The 16,117-nt window shown below is 43.3% G+C and overlaps 1 protein-coding gene across 1 annotated transcript in view; it reads right to left on the bottom strand.

Moving 5' to 3' along the window:
• Positions 1–16,117, bottom strand: part of LOC126335508 (reversion-inducing cysteine-rich protein with Kazal motifs) — a 310,493-nt gene that overhangs the window by 28,900 nt on the left and 265,476 nt on the right. Inside the window, exons 8-10 of the mRNA XM_049998863.1 lie at positions 13,810–14,053; positions 11,424–11,700; positions 2,690–2,970 (exon numbers count right to left, since the gene is read on the bottom strand). Of these exons, the coding sequence (XP_049854820.1) occupies positions 2,690–2,970; positions 11,424–11,700; positions 13,810–14,053 (802 nt within the window). The remainder of the gene's footprint in view (positions 1–2,689; positions 2,971–11,423; positions 11,701–13,809; positions 14,054–16,117) is intronic.

Genomic DNA, 16,117 nt, shown 5'->3' with positions numbered 1-16,117 from the left:
CAATCATACAAAGCAGCTTATTAGTGACAATAAGATACAATGTTTGAAGAGTAAGTTCAAAGAGATTGTATGGGATAAAGTGTATCTAGAAACAGATGCTAATACCAAATTCAAGTTATTCTGTTGCAAACTAGTGTCAATATTTGAAAGTAACTATCCTAAAACGTTATCCAGAACAACCATTAAAAATAAGCCTTGGGTAACAAGGAAAATTAAAACCTAATGGAAGAGGAAGAGTGATATTTACATAATGGCCAGAATAAGTTAAGACGTTATATTACTTGCTTACTACAAAAAATGATGTAATATTTTAAGGAAAGTAATTAAAATGTCCAGAACTATTTGTACCTTGAGAGGAATTAATAATACAGACAATAAGATTAAAGGTGTACGGGATATTGTCATACACAAGACATGACAACCTCACAGTGTACAAGTTACCATAACAATTAAACTAAATGACAATGTTGTAACTAATAATTTGTAAGTTGTTGGTACTTTTAACAATCACTTTGTGAAGTAACAGCAATAATAGGATTAATTTGCTTTGTTAAAGAAGCAAGGAAATCTTGTAAAACTTTCTTTCAATAAAACTTTAAGGAACTAGAAGGAGCACCAACATCATTCACTGAAATTAACAGAAATACAAAAATTCTGAAAAACAAACGTTAATATGGTGTTGATGGAATTTCAAAGAGACTTTTGAAAAGTTGTTCTCACTTAACAGTTAATGGTCTTAGTGATAAATGTAGTATATCAGTGGCACAGGGAATTCATCCAAATGTGAAAAATTTCATTTTTAATCCTCTTTATAAAAAGGGTTAGAAAAAGACAAATAATTGTCTTTCATTTCTTTACTGACTTATGCTTCGAATTTTTTCTGAAAAGTATCATACTCAATAGTAGTCTCTCATTTAAATAGAAACAGTTTCCTTAGCTTATCACAATTTGGATTCCTGAAAGGTTACTTGACAGAAAATGCTTCTTGTACACTTAGTCTCCAACTGTTACAAGCCTTAAATAATAAAGCCTCAACAGTGGGTACTTTTTGTGATGTTTCCAATGTGTTTTATTGTGTCAAGTATATTACTCTATTATCAAAACTGAAGTTTTATGAGACTGATGGCTTCAGACATAGCTGGTTTTAATCATACGGAACAAACAAATACAAAAATCACTGCTGAATATTTAAAACAATGTTAGATAGACAGAAAACTTCAGTGTTTGGGAAGAAAGTCCAAGAGGGTCTCACATGGTTCAGTTTTGGGTCCTTTCCTATTCTTTATATGTTTGAACTAGAACTAGCAGAATTGGCTTCTAGCCAACTAAACTAGTGTTATAATAAATCAGATTAGAGAGAATGCGGCAGAAGAGATTGTTAATAATATTTTTCAAAAGAATTATTAAATAGTTTCTCTGGAATGGGCTGTTCCTAAGTTTATAAAAACACCCTATATTCAGTTATTACAGGAAATAGCAACAACTACTGATGTAGTACATGAACAGGAGACAGGGAATAGCGTGAAATGCTTCAAACTTTTTTAGTGTATGATGAAATCTAGATCTGTAGGAAGCACGTTAGTGAGCTGCTCAAACAATGAAGTTGAGCTACCTTTATTCTTCAAATAATTGCTAGTCTTGGAAAAGAAACAAATCAATCTCATGAGATATGGCGCATATTACCACTCAATAATGTCTTATGGAATCATTTTCTGGAGTAAATTACCACTTTGAGATAAAGTATTGACTCCACAAAAGCGAGCAGTAAGAATAATAAGTGATTTTCACCAGCAGTCGTTATGTGGGTTTCTCTTGAAGGAGTTCGACATTTAAACTGCACTATCCCAATACAAATAATTGATCATGAAATTCGTCGTAAATAAAAATCCATCAAAATTTGAGGATAACAGTGATGTCCATACCCAAAACACTATAGAAAAAAATGACCTTTATTGCACATTATCAAAGTTAGCAGCGGCTCAAAACGAAGTTGAATATGCAGCAACAGAAATTTTTGATTTCATACCCAATACCATAAAATATAACACATGTACAAAGCAAGTTTTAAGTGTAAGCTAAAATTTTAAATCAAACCTACGATATTTCCTTATGGGAAACTCCTTCTATTCTGTGGTGGGATTTCTGTCTAGCAAGTGGTGGCCTCTAAAGAAAAGTGTAGTAGCACGAACAGAACTAAAAAAGTAATGGGTTCATTAATGTTAACACCAATTATGTACACGTATCCTATAAATTGACTCGTTCCACATCATTTCCATAAAAGAATAATTCAAATGGTCTACGGTATATTAAGTGACTAAGAAACAAAGAAAGTCCCGTCAACAGTTTGCGAACATAGGAAACAATGAGCAGAGAAATGGCATAACGACGTTTCTACTGGGTACAGCATCAAAATGTATGGAAACATCAGGAAGATGGAGCGTTTCCAGATTACATGTTTGTATGGGGAGCCATTGAATATAGAGCTACTCCTCCATTTCTGATGCATTAAGGCAGGTGGCTCTACAGTTGTCTTCGAGGTGCCTATGTCGTATATTTCAGCATGACAACCAAAACGTCATGTTGCCCATGCTGCCCTGTCTTTCTCTAATACAGAGGCTGTTGGGCAGCGTTACAGCTCCGAGAACTAAAACGTCGCTACGTTTACGAATCTGCAGTGCAGAGTGCTCACCGGGAGTGCAGCGGTAGGTGCGGCAGGCGTGCCCCGAGGAGCAGTGGCGGTTGAGCTGGCAGACCTGGCTGGCGTTGCAGGGGTGGTCGCCCTTGCAGGGCAGCGTGAGCTCGTCCTGCGGCGGCACGTGCGGGCTGTCGCTCGGCTGCAGGAAGGGCCGCAGCGAGATGCACGGCGAGTGCGAGCCGTCCGCCGACAGCCGCGAGCACAGCTCGGCCGCGGACTGCCCCGGCGCGCGCCGCCAGTCGAGGCACTGCCGCAGCAGCGCGTAGCAGTCCTCCCTGTGTCACAGCGCGGCGGCCAGTCAGTAGGGGCACAACAGCTGCAGCACGCTCACGTACTCAGTGCTCCGCGCAGCTCTGAGAACATTTACTGTCGACAGCACCTCGGAGGCTCGCACCTACAATGTAATTCACAATGCTAAAGATTACAGGCTTCCTCTGACGGCACTGACGGACTGAAGTCTGTCAGTAGCGAGCCAGTGGGTGTGTTGGACTTTCCATCGAGCTACAGACCCCCTTGAACATGTCCTCCGCAGACGGGGACGAAACGTTGGGAATTGACACAGAATTCATCAATCGACAACGGCATAATTATAATCGACATGACATTTCCGGCCGTGAAAGTCTACATTTTAGATACTTTTGATGTTAATTCTTCATACGACGTAATTTTATGAGAAATCAACGTCAATAAAGGACGACGAGATGAAGTATGTTATCTTTCACATAATAAAATTCAGGAACCACATTGTATATTACACCTGCAGTTCTCCTTACACTACCCGAGTGTCTGTCGTTTCCTGGGTATCCGTTTATTCCAGTCTTCAGATAGGAAGACCCCCACCTCTAAGTTAAGCTTTTCCTCCCCTATCTCCCCCTTACTAACTCTAAATTCATCTCCTCCTCCCCTGTCCATCACATCCTTCCCATTCTCTGTTACTCCTCCAGACTCTCTATTACTCCTCCACTCTCACTATTACTCCTACACTTTCACTATTACTCCTCCAGTATCTCTATTACTCCTCCACTCTCTATTACTCGTCCACTCTCTCTAGTACTCCTCCAGTCTCTCTGTGCATCTCCTCTTTCGGCTCTATCTCCTCCTTCCCCCCTCTCTTTCCATTACTCTCTCTCTCTCTCTCTCTCTCTCTCTCTCTCTCTCTCTCTCTCTGTCTCCTCCTTCTTCCTTTCTCCTCCCATCTCTCCCTCTCCACTTTCCATCTCCCCCTCTCTCGTCTCTCTGTCTCTTCCTATTTCCTTTTCCTATCCATTTTTCTCCTCCCCTCTCTCTGTCCTTCTGCCCTCTCTCTCTCTCAGTCCATCTCTTCTTCCTATATATCTCTGGCAGTCTCCTTCTCCTGCCCTTTGTCCAACTCCTTCTACACCCTCTCACTGTCTGTCTGCCGCCCTGCCTCCCCAATCTCTGACCATCTGCTCCTATTCCCTTTCCGTCCATTTCCCCCTTCCCTTCTCTCTGTTCATGTCCTCCTTCTTGCCTATCTGTGTTCACCTCCTTCTTCCCCCGCTCTTTCTGTCCTCCTCCTCCCCTCTCCTATCTCTATGTTATCACCCCCACCTCTGTAGGAGGTTGCTGGTTCTTACCCCCACGGTGTATCTTTCCAGGTAGTAAGTAGTATTACCTTTCATCCACAGCTTTGTCCATGTATGTACAAGTCAAATTTATTTTACATATATTTAACACACACTGATAAAATGGTTCAAATGGCTCTGAGCACTATGGGACTTAACATCTCAGGTTATCAGTCCCATAGAACTTAGCACTACTTAAACTTAACTAACCTAAGGACATCACACACATCCATGCCCGAGGCAGGATTCGAACCTGCGACCGTAGCGGTCGCGCGGTTCCAGACGGAAGCGCCTAGAACCGCTCGACCACCAGCGGCCGGCAATACACACTGATAAACCAACACATTATGACCATTGACCAGAGCGACGTTGGATGCCGCCTAGTGGCGTCGCGGGCACGTGATGCCGTAACAAAAATGTGTAAGCGGAGCAGACATGGACAATGGATCACCCTGGCGAAAATATGAGGTGAAAATTGGGAATCCATCGAGATACGTGACTCTGACAAAGAGAAAACTATTATTATGCAGAGCCTGTGACAAGTTATATCGGAAACCGTGAATCTGATCTAATGTTCATGTGCTACTGTCGCGAGCATCTGTGGGAAGAGGTAGAAGGACAGGGAAACTACTACTAGGCTCTAAGTGGTTGGACGTCCACGATTCTTTACAGAACGTGAGGTTTGGAGGCTTGTCTGCGCCGTAAAGTAGAATAGATGGTGTTTTGTGCCATCGCTGCTCAAAGAGTACAATACCGGAGAAATGACAAGATTTTCGGAGTACACTGTTTCTTTTTCAATATATATATATATATAGCTCTGAGTACTATGGGACTTAACATCTGAGGTCATCAGTCCCCTAGAACTTAGAACCACTTAAACGTAACTAACTTAAGGACGTCAGAGATCCATGTCCCAGGCAGGGTTCGAACCTGCGACCGTAGCAGTCGGGCGGTTCCGGACTGAAGCGCCTAGAACCGCTCGGCCACCTCGACCGGCGGAGCACACTGTTCATCGTACTTTGTTGAACATGGAGCCCCGCAGTAGACTATCCCTAGGTGTTCACATGTTGACCCAACGACATCGTCAGTTATGATTACAGAGGGCACGAGACCATTGGAATTCAACCATCGATGAATGGCAACGTGTCGGTTCTTCGGATGAATCATATTTTTGCTACACAAGGGTCGTTTCCACAAACGCCGTCATCGAGGTGAACGGCGGCTCGTACCGTGCTGCCCGTCATGGACGCCGGGTGGTGAGAGCAGTATTATACTATGAGAGATATTCTTCTGTGTTTACATGAGACCTGTGGTAGTATTCGAAGACACGCTGACAGCTGCGTACCACCTGCATCCCTTCATGCTTTATGTCTTCCCCGACGGCGATGTCATCTTTCAGTAGTGTAATTGTCCGTGTTTCGGAGCCAGAACCTTGCTACAGTGGTTTGAGGAGCATTACAGTGAATTCACGTTGATGTCTTGGCGACAAAAGTCGCTTCATGGAAATTCTATGCAACTCATCTGGGTCGCTATCGGGCGTCATCACCGAGTACGCTAATCGGCGGCCAGTTATTTACGCGAATTACCTGCCCTTTGCGTAGATATGTAATGCTATATACTGTTGCATCCCTGATGCGCAGAACCAGTGATGTATTTCGTTAGAAAGACGGACGAACAAGCTATGAAGCAGGTGGTCATAATATTTTGGCTCACCATTGTTTTCCATCCTTATTTGTACACACTCTTCACATGTAGCTCTTACAAATTTCGCCCTTTAATTTCGTTACCACGCACCTGTTGATTTATGATTTCACAGCTCTGGAGCTATGTATAGGACAGTGATGTAATTTTGCAAGTACGTTTTGTGACATACGTGAATACTGACAGCAAAATGTGTCACTCACACACTGTTAGCAGTAAGGCCGTGATAAATTTCAATATCATGTCTGATGCAGCAGTTCTGTGCACGAAAAGTGGAAGTGTAGTAAACACTAAACTTTCCTTTCATCATTTTTTGTGGGTTGTCAGTGAGAAAAACTTTCTTGAAGGTTTGAAATTAGGTGCTAAATTTATTGCAAGTCACTATGTGCTCTCAGTCTCAAATAGAATGAATAAACTCTGGAGATTTGCGTATCGTCGGCTACACTTCTTTATCACCCTCACCCCTTTGATATGTGATATGTGTACTGAGTTTGGCTGCAATAGGTCCAGTGGTTTAGGAGCAGATGTGGAACGTACATACATATGTACATCCATTATTCTTATAGGTATGGACTTAGACTATTGATTTTGGCGAGAGTTACACAATCCTCATAAAAATTACTCAGTTGTGTATTCCGCAACAGCAATACGTAAACATTCTGAAACGTTCTATTTAAGTATAACGTGTGTTATAACGGACGTTGTAAGACATGTTTGCAATAACACATATTATACTTAGACAGAAACACTTTTAAGCGGGCCGACTTAGAGCAGGAGAGGCACCACAGGACATTTTAATTTCTACCGTTTATACTTTTACAAATAAATTCATGAAACTTTGTGAGCACGACCAGGAAGGATTCAGGATTCACACTCATAACAGTGGAAGGCCAAAAACACAATACAATAAATATTTTTTACATGTGAAGTTTCATCGCTTTTCCACTTATTATTGGCTGCATTTCTTGCTGTAGGTACACTCTTCCTCTTAAGTTAGAGAGATTTTTCGATGAATTTTGCACAGGATACAAACCATACTTACACATGTATGAAAATTTAGAATTTACCCAACTTGTTTTAAACTGTGGTAAAAATTGAGATTCTTAACTATAAAATTTTAGATTTTTCGAAACATGAAGAGTAAAATGTAAGAGCTATTCATTTTCTCGCAAATTAAATAAATTCTAGAGTTTCATACACATGGTAATATGTTTAGTACGCTATGCAAAATTCATCGAAGAATCTCTCTTACTCATGAAGAAAAGTTTACCTGTAGCAAAAAATGCAACCAATAATAAATGAAAAAACGATGAAATTTCACATGTAAAATATTTATTTTATTATGTTTTAGAACTTTCACTGCTATCAGTGTGAATCCCAAATCCTTCCTGGTCATGCTGACAAATTTTTATGAATTTACTTGTAAAAATATAGACAGTGGGAATTAAAATGCCCTGTGGTGCCTCTACTGCTCCATGTCGGCCCAATTGACATCCTTATGTCTTGAGCACACTTTTACTTTTCATCAACCTTGCGCGTTTCAAGTTTCCGTCATTTTCAAACCCAGCGCTATGTCAGTCATACAAAATCATTAGATACACTGAATCATTTCAACATTCTCAAGCACGAGACAAGTGTAGACTGCAAATCTGTCTTTACGCAGCGCTATGGTATCTAAACTGCGCAGCAGAAGATAGGAGTTTCTTGGGCTGCTAATACTTTGTCGTGTAGAGAGCCTAGTGCATAACGCAGTAGAACTAAGGCGGTGCCTTGGGCACTAGTAGTTCCGTGGTATGTGTGCTAATGTCCGGTAGTGATTGGGGAAGCCGGCCGCGGTGGTCTCGCGGTTCTAGGCGCGCAGTCCGGAACCGTGCGATTGCTACGGTCGCAGGTTCGAATCCTGCCTCGGGCATGGATGTGTGTGATGTCCTTAGGTTAGTTAGGTTTAAGTAGTTCTAAGTTCTAGAGGACTGATGACCACAGCAGTTGAGTCCCATAATGCTCAGAGCCATTTGAACCATTTTTTGATTGGGGAACAGCGTTCGTATGTTGTTCCATGTGTTGTGGTGGAATGATTCTCGTCGACGAGGACCAACTAAGAACCTGTGGATTCACTTGCCTTGATTAATGTATGGCGTAAGCCTGTTTAAAGGAAAAGTTAAACAGTAACATCAATTATCAAGAGCTGAGCCTGGGAAATCAGATCACTAAAGTTAAACCTTTTGAATAATAGGAACACTAAATGATGACTAACTGAAACCCTCAGCTGCCGACAGGTGTTGTTGATATGTGAATGGCAAATGTCCATAAGGTACATCACATATGTAGAATTGTGGACAGTTGGGAATGTGAGTCTCACGGGAAGCTTGCAAGGGATAAGTCCCTGGAGTCGCGCTGTTCATCTGTGTCCTCGGTGGCTCAGATGGATAGAGCGTGTGCCTTGTAAGCAGGAGATCCCGGGTTCGAGTCACGGTCGGGACACGCATTTTCGGCTGTGCACATCGAGGTATATCAACAACATCTGTCGGCAGCTGAGGGTTTCAGTTTGTCATCATTTATTCCAATGGAAAGCTGCACGGTCATCAACAGTATTCTGTTCTTTCGAGAACAGTTACTGTCTTCATATAAATAGGAACATTTAGAGTCAGATATGAATTTCTTTAATGAGAAGCTGTAGATTTTAGAGGGTCTTTTAAATTATTTTGTTTCTAAGACTACACAATTTCTTAATGCTGCATGACTGAAGTTTAATCTTTCGACTGTTTGGAATCCAATAAAATATAAAATTAAAACCACCTTTTCCTTCTATATTTCGAATGTAATTTATTATTGGACCGGATTGGACTTTTCAGTAAGCCATCTTCAGGTTCCCTGATCAAGTTATAGGGGGAATCCAAACTCCAGTGCAGACGAAATAGGGGCAGTAGTAAGCAACCTGTATTCGTAGACTTCCAGTTCGGACAACGCGATGCCTTCATTTATCACTTTTAGACTACTAGAGAAGAATTTGATCAATTGTTTATCTATCAGCCTTCAATTGATAAACGAATAAATCGCGTTTTCGAAATTACGGACACTACTTGCTTACTGCGGGCCTCTATTTCGATTACACAGGACGTTGGGTTCCTTCCTCAAGTTGATCAGGGGGCCTGAAGATAGGCAAATGAAAAACCGAAACTGGTCGCGAAAATAAATTACATTCGAAATGTAGACGGCTGTAGGTGTTTTTAATTTTACGTTTTATACTGAACCAGTGACGTCCGTCGGCCATCTTGTTCAACACTGGACTTACAGGGCCATTTAAAGTCTGTTTTGAAACTTTTGAATTAAATAAGAATCTATGGATTTTTGAATTTTTGATGCTACACATTTTATTAATATTGCATTTATCAACATTAAACAACATATCCATCCATAATGTACATATAACGTTGTCCTGTCGTTCCATATTCACCTCATATATTGTGTTGCCTGCTCTATGCAAGAGGTGGCGCTTGGGCCGTAGTTATTAAACCGATGAGAGTAACAGATCTGTGGCCAACACCAACTTCCTCGATAGAGGTCACTCAGCCAGGACGGTAACCCCACTGTAGCCCGCAAAATTATTGAGCCTACCGAAAATAAATACAGGGTGCGTCAAAAAAATGTATACACATTTTGAGCTGTCATAGACAATTTATTTCCCGTTCTACAAGGTTAAATATCTGTGAGAAAGTAATGTTATATTTCTTCAACAGGTGGCAGCAGTGGCAAGCAAGTAACTGCAACATGGCGGACGTGCGTTCGAGCTTTGAAGCGAGGAAGCAGATAATTAAGTGGTACTGGAAGTTTGAGAATGTAGCTGCGGTTTGAAGACAGTGGAGAGGTGAGTATGGCACAGAACCACCTTCAAGGTGGTGTCTACGAGACAAATTCGAAATTCATGGAACAGTGTGTGATGTGCATAAAGGTCGAACAGGGCGACCTCCTACAGCTACAAGTCATAATTCCACAACTGCGGTCTTGGAACCTGTTTCAGCGTTCGCCTCAAAAATCTTCAAGGCAATCGGCACGTGAGAGTAATGTAAGTGCTAGTAGTGTGCTACGCATTCTGAAGAAAGGCAAGTTTGGTGTGTACATTCCAAGGCTGGTGCAACAGCTAAGTGACGACGATCCAGATCGAAGGTTAGAATTTTGTGAATGGGTTCAGGAGATGGTGAGACGTGAACCGGGATTTATGGGTAGCATAATTTTGTCGGATGAAGCCCAAATCAAACTCAATGGCACTATTGTTTGCACTGGGCTGAAGATAATCCTCACATAACAGTGAAAAAAGCTGTGAATTTGCCTGGTGTAAATTTGCGGTGTGGTTTGTGTGCAAGGGGACTCATTGGGCCTTGCCGCTTTGAAGGTACTGTTACTTGAGAAATGTACGTAACAATGCTTGCTGACTCCATATGCCCTGCCATTCGTGCATTATACGGCAATGATGAGTTTTATTTCCAACAATATGGCGCACGTACGAGCATACCTGGATCACAATGTGACAGGCCAGCGGATAGGACGCACGGGACCAATTGAGTTTCCTGCAAGCTCTCCAGACCTCACACCGCTGGATTTCTTCTTATGGGACACAGTAAAAGATCAGGTGTACAAATATAAACCACGTAACGTGGACACACTTTGGAATGAGATTCAGGCGGTGTGCGTAGAAATCTCATTGGACACTTTGGTACGATGTACGGAATCAGTGGTAACTCATACTCAGAAATGTATTGATGCTGAAGGCCACCAGTTTGAACATTAATCACATTTGCTAAGTACATTTATTTTTCCAATTGGACTTTAAGCTTTCCATTTCCAGAAATTTAACATTGTAGAACGGGAAATAAATTTTCTATGATGCTTCAAAGTGTGTAATTTTTTTTTTTTTTTTGACGCACCCTGTGTTTCAACAAATGATATTCAGGGCAACCTCGTCAGTTAATAAAAGGCCAGCCCTCCGCTCCCAACCACTAAAATCTCGGTTGGTAGTAATGGGGAGATGAAGAGGCTAACACGATACCCTAGAGCGGAAATAAGAGTCCAAAACCAGTCTTCGGTCTGAAGACCAAAACAGTTGCAACATGATCAAAGCAAATACATCGTAATATCAATAAAGAAATATGTTTTTTGTGTCATAGGTAGAATACAGTTCTATACACTCTGGGACTGTATTGTTGCCGCTCAAGGGAAATGCACTGGCAGACAAAGCACCTTGTGTACCAACAGCACAGCAGTATGAGATTTTCACTCTGCAGCGGAGTGTGCGCTGATAGTAAACTTCCTGGCAGATTAAAAATGCCTGCCGGACCGAGACTGGAACGCGGGACCCGGTTCGAGTGTCGGTCTGGTTCACAGTTTTAACCTGCCAGGAAGTTTCAGCACGGCAGTAACTTGGCCCTGGAGTGGGCGCGACGTACTTGCATATCCTGTTGATGTGCGTCTCCTGGTGGCAGGGCTTGATCTGCAGCATGCAGGCGACGGTCTTCCAGGCGTGCGCCGAGCACTGCGAGATGTTGAGCAGCGGCAGCGAGAACCCCGGCAGCCCCAGCACGCCGTCCTGCAGCCACACCGCCATGTCGTACCTCGCCGCCTCGTCCGCCGTCTGGCTGCAGCTGCGGAACAGCTCCGTCGGCCGGTTGTTGAAGTTCGAGCAGAAGCTCAGCCCCTCGCAGCCCAGCTCGCACGGCTCTTCCACTGAAATAAGTAAAAAAACTTAGTCTATGCTCACACTCTGGCCATCCAGGCCGCCATGCGCTGTTGGAATTTTTCGGGGTACACTCAGCCTCGTGATGCCAATTGAGGAACTACTCGACCGAATAGTAGCGGCTTCGGTCAAGAATACCATCATAACGACCGGGAGAGCGGTGTGCAAACCCCACGCCCCTCCTATCCGCATCCTCCCATGAGGATGACATGGCGGTCGCTTGGGCCCCGATGGGCCACCTGTGGCCTGTAGACGGGGTTGTGTTATACACACCCTCTATCTAATCTTGATCGTTCGTTTAAATTTACAGATACAATGTACGATTCAATTAAAAACCTCATACTTGCCTCCCCCCAAAATACGCTTCGATACACGCGAAAAAAGGTCACAGCTCGGAAATTCGTGTCAAGTGTAGGGTGGATTACCCCTAACAATATCAACTAATTTTACATAACATGCATTACCGAGGTGGGGATGATTTATATCCAAACGCGGATGAGGATTTACCTATGCAGCGTAGGCCGTGCGTGCTGCATAGAGCACGGCAACTCGGTCGCGCGAGGCGTGTTTACAGTCTGCAGCCGCTTCCGACCGCCTTGACCTCCAATCGTACAATATTTCGCAGCGTCTTTTAAGCGATGTTTGAATCGCAATAGCAACGTGCGTTACATCACTATACGCGTCTTTTCCAGAGCGTTCGAATGATGGTAAAAAAAGTATGTTGTCCCATTTAAAAAACATGTACTTGCCTCATTATCTCGGTCAATATAAACGTTGTGATTATTGTGCATGTACCAAAGAATGTGCCCCATAGTCGGCTATGATCCGCTGAACACGTCTTGTCGATACGTGCAATAGCCGCCGGAATAATGGGGGTGTTACGTCTTACGAGACTCACCCTGTATAGCCATCTTAAATGAAGTTAAAATAAGACAAAACTCGTTAATTGCTATTGAGCTATGTCACTTTCAACGTACTTTTGAAAGAGATACATGATGTGTAAGTAAGGTCCTGAATCTGGAAATAGTGAGTATGACATTCACTGTGGAAAGTGACATCTGATACAAAGAATTACATTTTTGGGTTAAGTTTATTTGAAACATGTAAGACGTTTATGTAATCTCGTACAAGAATTTATTATATTTTTTTTAAATTTTAAAATTTAAAGTAAATGATTAAATTGCAATCTTTTCAAGAGGTGTGCACAAAGTACGACTTCCCCCCTTCCTTCCAAAGTACGACGTCACAGTACTCTTTAATTACCGTCTCGTTCAGCACACAGTTCTGTCCACGTTGTGAGTTAGCGGATGATGGTTTCTCGCTTTCCCTGTATTTTGTATAAATCTCCGCTGCAGTGCTCCTTGAAACCTCAAGTACTTCAGCTACCTTGATTATGCACGCACCCACCATACGACCACTAACAAGTTGCCCACGTACGAATTGACTCCGACATAATGCGCTCACAGCTACACAGGACACTGTTCCGACCGTGATCGACCTTGAATCGCGTTGAGAGAGCGCACCCTGCAAGCTAGGGTAGCATCTGCATTTATGTTTTGTCAAGCCCCTGTATGTATGTTTTTATCTGGTCTCAGTAGACGAAGAATTTTACCAGAGTTTCGTATGAGTGACTTCAGAGTGCGCCTTTTCCTCAGCCTGGAGATACTAGTTGGTTACATAAATAGAATTACTTCGGTGGAGCAGGAGCACGTGTCTGAGTGTGTCGCATCACAGTAGATACGTGGACATCACTCGCACCGGTCAACAGTGTCATTATTCAGCCGAATTTTCGGCTAGGCCTCTTACAACAGCAGAGCTGCTGAGTGTCTGGAGTAATTCTTATGACCATACGACTTTTGATGCCAGGAGGAGTACGATTTCCTGCAAGCAGGAGAGAGTTGCCGGTCTCGTAAACTGGCATACGGCCGGGAGAGCAGTGTGCTGACTTCATGCCGCATCCACTGAAGCCCGTGAGCTGAGGATGACACGGCGGCCGGTCGGTACCGTTGGGCCTTTATGACCTGTTTGCGTGGAGTTTAGTTTTAGTTTTAGGAGAGAGCTGTACGTGAGTGAAAGTGTTGCAGACTCGTTTGACGTACCTTCGTCGATACAGTGTATGAGCCTGTCCTCGGAGACCTGCTGCAAGCAGTTGGTGTTGAACTCGTTCCAGTGCTGGATCCACTCTTTGGAGAAGGTCTTGAAGCAGAGGCGGCGGCAGCTGGAGCTGGCAGCCTTGTAGCAGCAGTGCAGCTTGGCCGAGTCCATGCCCAGCAGGTCGATGCGCGACTGCTTCGTGTCCTCGCTGCGGTCGCGGCTCTGCATGAAGCACTGCCACAGGTGGTCCTGCGCGGTTGCGTAAAGCGAGGAAAGGTGTCAGCCTCGTTGGGTGCCTCATGTTTCCACAATGAACGTTAATAACAGTGCAGACAAACGACCAATTAGGCTCTAGTGTTTACTTTAGAAAGACATAAGCTGCCATTTCGACATAACAGTAATCATATGAGGTCACCTACGTGCATGGAACGCTGCCAGTATAATGTAGGAAGCATTTTACTGTGTTAATTTATTGTAATACTAAATGTTTCCGGACCCTGAGATGGTTGGTTGATTTGGGTGAAGGGACCAAACAGCGAGGTCACTGGGGTAGGACGTCGCCTATGACCTTTCAAAGGAACCATTCCGGCTTTTGCCTGATTTAGGAATTACGGCTAACTTAAATCGCGATGTCCAGACGCAGATTTGGTCACCATCCGAATGCGAGTCCAGTGCGCCAACCACTGCGCCACCTAGCTTGATGTGTCCGAACTTAAATATTCCAAATTACCAAAGCGTTCCAAAAATGGTTCAAGTGCTCAGAGCCATTTTAACCATCAGTTAATGTTATGATATTTCCAAATTTATATACGCGTAGTGACTGATCTGAGTTTACACATCAATGAAATAGTAGCATGTAGCTGCTGTAATACGTCTAATTCAGTTGCTAATCTCCACAATAAAAGACATGTCGACGTTGGCTGAAATTCAAAGAAGTAAACACGGTACTCAAAATATGTTCAAATTTACCTTGATCTTCAGCAATTTCTTTCTGAAGTGTCTGTTTATTTTAGGCAAGTTAATATAATTCTTTCTTTCAGGAAATTTGGCTCTTTAATGAACGATCAAATTTATATATCTCTTCTGAAACGGAATTAAAGCCAATGATTAGTGCTTCGTAGATTTTCTTGTTCAATTTCATTCAATAGAATCTATCCGGAAACTCTTACAGCTAGTTACATTTACTTAGCCCACCCGGTTAGCCGTGCGGTCTAAAGCACTGCTTTCCGAGCGGGAAGGTGTGCGGTCCCCGGCACGAACCCGCCCGGCGGACTGATGTCGAGGTCCGGTGTGCCGGTAAGTCTGAGGACGGTTTTCAATGCGGTTTTCCACCTGCCTCGGTGAATGCTGGATGGTTCCCCTTATTAGCCTCAGTCATACTATGTCTCGGCGATTGCTGCGCAAACACTTAGTGTACACCATAATTACTTTACCACGCAAACATTGGGGCGCTACACTCCTCTTGTGAGACATTCCTCAGAGGGGGCGGGGGGGGGGGGGGGGGGGGAGTCCACTGTGGGCCTAACCGAGGTGAGGGGCGGCGGTGGGGTGAGGGGAGTGCTGTAGCCTGTTGGGGGTTGTGTACCACTGGGGGCTCCGTCGTTTTTCTAGGTCTCCAGTTCCATACAATACAATACATTTACTTAACAGACTACAAACATGATATGCACCCTGTGTATTGCATTACATATGATAAGCAAATAACATTTTTAATATTACTCTCCCTCCCTCTCTCTCTCCTCTCTCTCTCTCTCTCTCTCTCTCTCTCTCTCACGCACACACACACACACACACACACACACACACACACACACACACACAAATTATAGAGTCATAACTTGTGGAATACACGCTCCGTTTGATTCCTCTCTGAGATCTACTTTGATTTGTGGTATCTCTTGATGATACAAGTCTGTAAATATAGTACGTGATTAACACTAGTTGTGTTCTGGTATCTTTTTCTATGATCTTAATAAGGGACTCTGTATAGTGCAGTGTTCCCGAAAAGCACTGATTAAGGCGAATTGATTTGGATAGCCCAAAAAGAGGAAAGTCTTTTCCCCAGGTACACAGGAGAAAAGCAACGAGGCCTGTAGGATGGAGATACTAGTTGGAAGTCCCCATTGTTCAAGATGATCGTCACCCCAACAGTTGTCAGCTTGACCTGTTCTCATATCTATGACAAGACAGTAGCGTGGTGTACACGGAGTGTGAAAGACATGTTCCGACAAACCTTCAGAGATTGTGGAGTGTATCTTGAGGAACAAATTGAGGACAGAAATCCGTGTCCGGAAGCGCCGTTAAAAGGTGCTA

The sequence above is a fragment of the Schistocerca gregaria genome, chromosome 2 (genome assembly GCF_023897955.1).
Source record: "Schistocerca gregaria isolate iqSchGreg1 chromosome 2, iqSchGreg1.2, whole genome shotgun sequence".
NCBI classification, from domain to species: Eukaryota; Metazoa; Arthropoda; class Insecta; order Orthoptera; family Acrididae; genus Schistocerca; species Schistocerca gregaria.
Note: the sequence above shows the minus strand (reverse complement) of the source record. Positions and strands in the feature narration are given on the sequence as shown.